Source organism: Pinus tabuliformis, chromosome 6, assembly GCF_031772625.1.
Source record: "Pinus tabuliformis cultivar Carrire ecotype Pingquan chromosome 6, CPIR1, whole genome shotgun sequence".
Classification (NCBI taxonomy): Eukaryota; Viridiplantae; Streptophyta; class Pinopsida; order Pinales; family Pinaceae; genus Pinus; species Pinus tabuliformis.
This window is the reverse complement of record NC_142292.1, coordinates 1,054,451,103-1,054,458,578: the sequence shown is the minus strand read 5'-3', so window position 1 is coordinate 1,054,458,578 and position 7,476 is coordinate 1,054,451,103. Positions and strand designations below refer to the sequence as shown.

The 7,476-nt window shown below is 42.0% G+C and overlaps 1 protein-coding gene across 1 annotated transcript; it reads left to right on the top strand.

The window, feature by feature from the left end:
- The first annotated feature begins 582 nt into the window (after positions 1 to 582).
- LOC149262591 (uncharacterized) lies at positions 583 to 3,891 on the top strand. Its single transcript, XM_089380775.1, has one exon. The coding sequence runs from the start codon at positions 583 to 585 to the stop codon at positions 3,889 to 3,891; it is 3,309 nt and encodes a 1,102-aa protein (XP_089236901.1).
- The last annotated feature ends 3,585 nt before the right edge of the window (positions 3,892 to 7,476 follow it).

Sequence of the window (7,476 nt, the reverse complement as noted above, 5' to 3'; positions counted from 1 at the left end):
GGGATTGAAGAATGTTATGGGAATGGAAGTAGTCTGCCCAGATTTTCCTACATCTTTTCAGGTTGTAAATATTTATGGCCCATGTCAAGGGAGGGAACATTTCTGGACAGACTTGATGTCAAAATCTTTGATGAACAAGCCCTTGATGGTTGTGGGTGGGGACCTTAATTTTTCTTTGGGCAGAGCAGAGGCATGGGGTCCCTCAGCTAGGGAGGATCCCATGACGGACTTTTTCTTCCAAGCCCTTTCAGATAATAAACTCATCGATCCAAACCCGATTAATTTAAAGCCTACTTGGAGAAATAGACGAGTCGGGGAGGACAGGATTGCAAAAAGGCTTGATCGGTTTCTGCTTTCTGAAGGCTTTATTTCAAGAGTGCCTCTTTTTAGGCAATGGACTGAAGAGATCGGGAATTCTGATCATTTCCCGATTTTTTTGGATCTTTCTTTCCCCCCCCAAAGCCTTCTGCACCTTATAAATTTAATTCCTCATGGCTGCAAGAAACTTCTTACAACAATCTCTTTAAATCCACATGGATCCATCCTAACAGAATTTCAAATGACTGTAAGAGTTTCTTATTTATGGAAAATCTGAAGAGATTAAAGAAAGCAACCATCTCTTGGGCAAAAGAAAGACAAAAACAGCAAAACGAAGATCTGTTAAAAATCAGGGAGGAATTGAAGTCATTGGAAAGCATAGATGTCGATGGATACTCCACGCAGGACTCTAAGGACCGAATCCTATCTCTGGAAAAAGCCCAAAATCAGATCCTTCTAGCAAAGGAAGAGGAATGGAGACTGAAGAGCAGAGCAATATGGCTCAAATCAGGAGATGAAAATACAAGTTTTTTCCATAACTATGCAAAAGGGAGGAAATCTGCTAACACAATTTGGAGCCTTAAAGATGAGGAAGGTAGGGTGGTAAAAACCTTCTCAGAACTTTCGGGCTTGGGTCAGAGACACTTCCAAAGAACCTTTTCTGATTCAGGAGAGGCCACAATAGCTGAGGTTATGAGGACAGCTCATTGTTTTCCTAGTTTCTTGGAGGAGGATGAAGCAGCTGAGCTCTCAAGCCCTGTCACCAAGGAGGAGGTTGAGGCGGCAATGAAAAGCATGGGTAAGGACAAAAGCCCTGGTCCGGATGGTTGGACTATTGAACTGTTCCTTCATTTTTTTGATCAGATAGGGTCTGATATCACTGATGTAGTGGAGGAATCAAGGTTGAAAGGGGAAATATACAAACCCTTTAATTCAACCTTCATCGCTCTGATTCCTAAAAAAGACGAGCCGGAGACCTTTGAAGACTTTAGACCCATATCTCTTTGTAACTGCATTTACAAAATCATCGCCAAAGTGATAGCAACAAGACTTGTTCCAATTCTGTCCAGAAATATCTCAATGGAACAATTTGGCTTCTTGGACGGCAGACAAATACATGAGGCGATTGGTGTCGCCCAAGAGGTTCTTCATAGCATCAAACAAAAGAAGAAGAAAGGAGTAGTCCTTAAAATAGACCTTTCAAAGGCATATGATCGTATCAATTGGCTATATATCAGATTGCTGCTCACTCATTTGGGCTTTGACTACTCTTTCACCAGCTGGATTATGGGATGCATTACCAATGTGAGTTTTGCTGTGCTGATCAACGGAGCGGCATCCCCTTTTTTTAAAAGCCAAAGGGGTCTCAGACAAGGGTGCCCCTTATCCCCGCTCCTCTTCCTGATTGTGGCAGAAGGTCTTAGTAGACTGATCCATAAAGCCAGAAGGTCAAACAAGATAAAAGGTATTGAGGTGGCCCTAAACCTCTATATCACCCACCTGCTCTTTGTTGATGATATTCTGATTTTTTCTAATGGATCTTATGACGAACTCAAGGAATATAAAAATATTATTGATCTATTTATGAAAGCTACAGGAATGCAGATAAACTATGGAAAATCACAAGTGTGTGTTGCAGGATTTAATAGGAGAGAATGCAATACAATGTCCGATCTTTTCCCTTTCCATTTACAGCCCTTGGCCTCTCCTTTTAAATACCTGGGCTTCTGGTTAAAACCGGATGCTTACAGAAACGAGGACTGGAATTGGCTCATATCAAAGATTGAAGCAAGAATATCCCATTGGAGCTTTAGATGGCTTTCGAGAGCAGGAAGAATGACACTTCTAAAATCTGTCTTATTGGCCATTCCTGTTTATTGGGCTGCTCTAACTTGGATCCCAAAGGGCATAATGGAGAAGATTAGAAGGCTCTGTAGCAGATTTTTATGGGCAGGCTCAAATGAAAAATCTGTTCTCCCTTGGGTGGCCTGGGACAAGATTGCCAGACCAAAGGAGTGGGGCGGATGGGGTATCAAGAGACTACCAGAATTCAGCCTTTCATTGGCAGCAAAATCTGGTTGGAGACTTATCACAATGGAAAACCTTTGGACCCGGGTGATCAAAAGAAAATATATTGATCCTACCCCCCTGGAAGAATGGATCAGAAGTCAGGAGAAGAAGACGAAACAGTCCTCAGTAATATGGAAGGCAACAATTGAAGCTTTCTCAGTGATAGAACAGGGCTTGGCGTGGAAAGTGGGCAATGGAAATAATGTAAAAATTGGTAGGGATCCTTGGGTTGGCTGTAACGAATCATTTGCCCTCTCCCCTGGCCTCTTGAGACATTTGGGAAGTAGAGGTATTTTCACTCTAAATCAAGTGGAGAAAGTGGGTCAGTCAAACATATGGGGACAGGCATGGAAAAGTGCCGAAGACCTTGGATTAAATATTAGATGGCATCCTGAATGGTCCTCGTATGTTGAAGAACTTCATCGCTCCCATGTTAGAATAATTAATGAACATGACAAGCTGATGTGGGCTCATGGAAAAACAGGAAAGTATCTTCCAAAAGAGGGTTACTCTTTCCTGATGGAGAAGAAAGGATGGCCTGCTGCGGAGTGGTGGTCGAAAAATTTATGGAAACTAAAATGTCCTTTGAAATCCAGGATCTTTCTATGGTGTATGCTAAAGAGAAAAATCCCAACATGGGACACTCTCCAGTCCAGATTCTTCATAGGGCCGGGGAGATGTCCTCTCTGCAAGGCGGATGAGGAAACTATTAACCATCTTTTCACAACCTGTGCTGTTTCCTTACAAATTTGGGGAGAGATAACAGATCTGTTAAAAATAAAATACCACTGGGGACACGCTCCATTTGAAGAAGCGTGGAGAAATTGGTGGAACAACCACCCCGATGGTAACCTTAGAAACCTCCCCCCAATTTTTTTCTGGGGTGTATGGCTAGCAAGGAATAAGAGCACATTTCAAGACCAGGCCATAACTACTACAATAACTGCATCAACATGTGTGGCCATATACACTTCCATCCCTCCTCCTGAACCAAAAAGTGCACAAATACGAAACAGTCCTCCAGCGATAAAGGAAGGTTCTCCTTGGGCTTTCTTCGACGGTGCTTCACAAGAAAACAGGGCAGGGGCTGGAATATGTATTCATTTGAACCACGATCAGTCTTTTAAAGCTTCAGTGGGTCTGGGACAAGGATCCAATAATTATGCAGAAATGTCTGCACTTCGCCTCCTCATGTGCTGGGCATTAAAAAAGAATATTTTGTCCATTCAAATCTTTGGTGACTCCATGAACGCTGTCAAATGGGTTAATGGCAATTCCATGTGTCAAAACCAGATACTGAAGACTATCCTAGATGATATAGCTTCTCTAAAATCTCATTTTAACAACTGTTCTATTTGTCATATCTACAGAGAACACAATGCATCAGCAGACCAGCTTTCAAAAAATGGCCTTCAGCAAGCGACGGGGAGTTGGTTTATAGAAGAAACAAGTCAGGGGCAGGTTACCACATCTCAGATGCCTCCTTTTGCTCCGCCTCTTTGATGGTTTTTTCCCAAATCATCTCACAGCTGAAACTTGGTTATGCTCTACGGTCATCTTCTTTCCAGGGTGTCGTTTTCAGGAGGGCAGCGTTCATTATATCAAACACACAATATGCTGAAACAGAGTTTTCCCATGCATCCTGTACAATCAAAAATGCAGCAACAGTTCCTTTTTGATCTTTTACACTCATAAAATGCTAAAACAGGTTTACTTTTTGATCCTGTACATGCTGATACAGTACTTTTGTAACTGTCTAAATGTTCAGTGAAGGAGGCAACATACAGGTGGGCAGCTTATGTCAAACTCACAATATGCGGAAACAGAGTTTTTTGAGGCATCCTGTACAATCATAAAATGATGCAACAGTATTCTTTTTGATCCTGTACTCACATAAATTGCTGATACAGGTTTAATATTTGATCCTGTTCATGCTGATACAGTTAATTTGTGACTGTTTAGATGTTCAGTGATGGAGGCCACATAGTCATGAAGAAATTTACTGTATGGCTTCAGAGAATCAGAACTTTTAACTTCGCTTACCAGCGACAGTATGCAGATTCCTCTGTTTTTTGTTTTTTCACTCTCGGTTTGTAAGCTGGAGGTTGACTACGGGTCCCTCTTTTTCTCTGCTATTCCGATATATGTAACTTTTTATACCATTAATAAAAAGTTTCGATTATTTTCTCCGGAAAAACCTTCATTCCAGCCACCGAGTTGGATGCAATGAAGCTTGGGGGGCATACACCTCGATTTGCATTATTATGCTGGGGGCATGCAAACTTATCTCCGAGCAGTTTTAGCACATAGTTCATGCTCGTTAAAAAAAATAAACATAAGTTGTGAGAAATCTTCCCCTAGAGTTCAAGCTCACCCAGAAAAAATGAACCGGTAAATAACCTTGAGAAATGTAACCTTTGACAGCCATATTAAAGCCCTTGGTCGTGTTCCAGTCTCACCTCCATCCGTTCATTTGGCCAATCGTTCATATCCATATGTTTGTTTACCCATTTTGAGGAACAGCTGCGAAGAGTGATTTCACTAAGCCATCCTTGTGACACTGCCGTGATTGGAATATTCCAACCTGTACCTGGAATCTGCTGCTGCCATGTTCATCACTCGTTCCTCAAAAGACGGGCCTTCTTTGAGCTCTTTTCACTGACTCGTAAAATATAAAAAGTTTGCCGAGTTTTGGCCTTCCAGCTCGTTAAAAGGACCGGAAGAGCTATCCCTCCTCTAGATTTTAATCTTTTTGGACCTGAGGAATTATTGCACAAAAAGATCGAGCGCTTGTTTTGTTCGGCTCGTTAAAGAAATCGAAAATTCATCCCTTTTGTATTGTTTTATACTTTTTCGGACTTAAGGGATTAGATGACGAAAAAGGAATTTTGGAGTTAACTTTTCGTACCTTTTCAGACTCTCTAAAAATGAAAAGGACCGAGTTTTCCTTGTCGTTAGACTCATTAAAATGATTAAATAGCGACAAACTTGTCTTTAGACGAGAACGAGTTTCCCTATCGCTAGGCTCGTTAAAACATAGCGATGGGCTTGCCCGAAGGGCAGGTTATAGAACAAGCATATGTTATCCTCCTCAAGCTTGACAAAAATAAAGAGGTACTGGTCAGCAATGACTGGGGAAAAATTGGGAGAACCTCACAGCATTAATGGTAGCAAGTCACTCTTGAACATGACACTTTTTCCTCCGTATCACATCGGGTTGGGTTGTTTCATTCACCGGTCTCATAACCATGGTCCTCGCCACACCATCCAAAATTGGGGTAATGCTACCAATCCATCACATCAGTGTCGTTATATGTTCAAGAGATGTAGTTCTGAAAAGAGTCAACCGTGTCCCATCCACTACCATACATTATCCTTCATCCACTTCATGACCGCCACCCTGAATCATACATCACAGTTTGTTTTCACCTCATCACAATCACTAGCTCCGTTCCGTGTCACTGATGTGGGATTCGTTAAGGCCCTCCTTTGACGGATCGCTCCTTGTCGACATCAGCTCATTATCCAAGGAGTTGATCTAAGAACACCCCCTTCAGTACTTTGAAGCTTGCATGCCTCAATGGCAAGTTTCTCACTTCCGGCGACAGGTATACATCAATGACCTTCGACCGGAAGATTTTGCATGGTGGTCGACGCCAAGTCCTTTATTCCCACCATGTGAATTGTACTGTCGTACCTTGAGGGTCATCATCCTTATCGGTGATTCCTCTCGCGCTTGTTAACGGTTTACATCATTGACCGGTAATCAAGCGATGTCTTTCCATGTTCGACTTCAAAAAATTCTCACATGGATCGACTTGTACATCGAGTGAAGATCGGAAGAGATTGAAGACCCCGGATCTAGTTTCATCCATCCGGGCTGCGATATATATTCAGGACATAAAGACATTTGATATGTACATCATTACAGCAGATGATCATCCTTCTCAAAGGATGATAATTTCAGCAGAGGATTATCAGTCTACAATCAGACGATCGTATGTTCTATGTACCAAAATGTATTTATAAAGCTGAGCATGGGAATGCCCGCCTCAGCTAGATCATGAAAATATATGAAAAATAATGTATTGTATTGTATCTTATTACAGGACACTTCTCAGCAGATTGAATGAACTTCGGATCCTCTCAATAAAGCATTTCACCCGATAAACGACCTCATACTTTAGGGGGCATCTGTTATAGACAATTTTGTGCCTTACAGCAACAAGCATGAATTGTCAATAATCCAAGGGATCCAAAGTTCCCTAAACATGATGTTCCTACCCCTAGAGGAACAAGGACAGCAAACCAACAGCTCTCAGATCAGTTCTCCACCTGAAAACACTCAAAAACAAGCAATCCTGAAATCAAAGCAGGTGCTCCACTAGGTTTCTGCGCTGAAACTCAGTTGCTCCATGGTGTACCTGCGTTGCAAAGAAAGTGGAACAAAGGCCACCTGCGCTGAGCGAAATGGGACAAGTGGCACACTGAGTCATTGCTCCAAAAATGACACTTGGATCAGGGATTTCGCCTTGTGATGAGTCAGAGGCTCAGGTTCTCCAAGTGGACTCAAGAACTGAAGATCAACTAAAGATTAACTGAAGAGAGAGAGGACACAAGGCAGCTACACATCAGTTGCAAGCTGACTCATCCTTTCTCAATTCATCTATATATTGAGCTCTCTCCTATGAGCTCAGGGGGCTGGAATTTGGTGCAAAGTAATGATATGTTGTTGGTTTCATTCTTGAGTTATTGGGTGATTGTTTGAGAGAGGTGAAGAAGAGCAATTCTTTCTGCTGGGAGGTGTTGCTGGGTTGGAGCCTGCAATGGTTGTAATACTCTCAGAACCTTTATTTCTTCATTAATAAAAGCTATTGAGGTTCTTCTATGTGCTTTTGTTCAATTATATATTGTGATGATTGCATGTTTGGTTTACACTAATCCATGAACCAGTTATGATTGCATGCCTCTTGTAGTTTCCTTCTTTGTTATTGTGCAGGATCTCATTGCGGCTGGGCGAGCAGAAGGACAAAGAGCTAGGAACAAGCGGCCAAAGAGGAGAGTTTGGATTCGACATTAAGCGCAAGG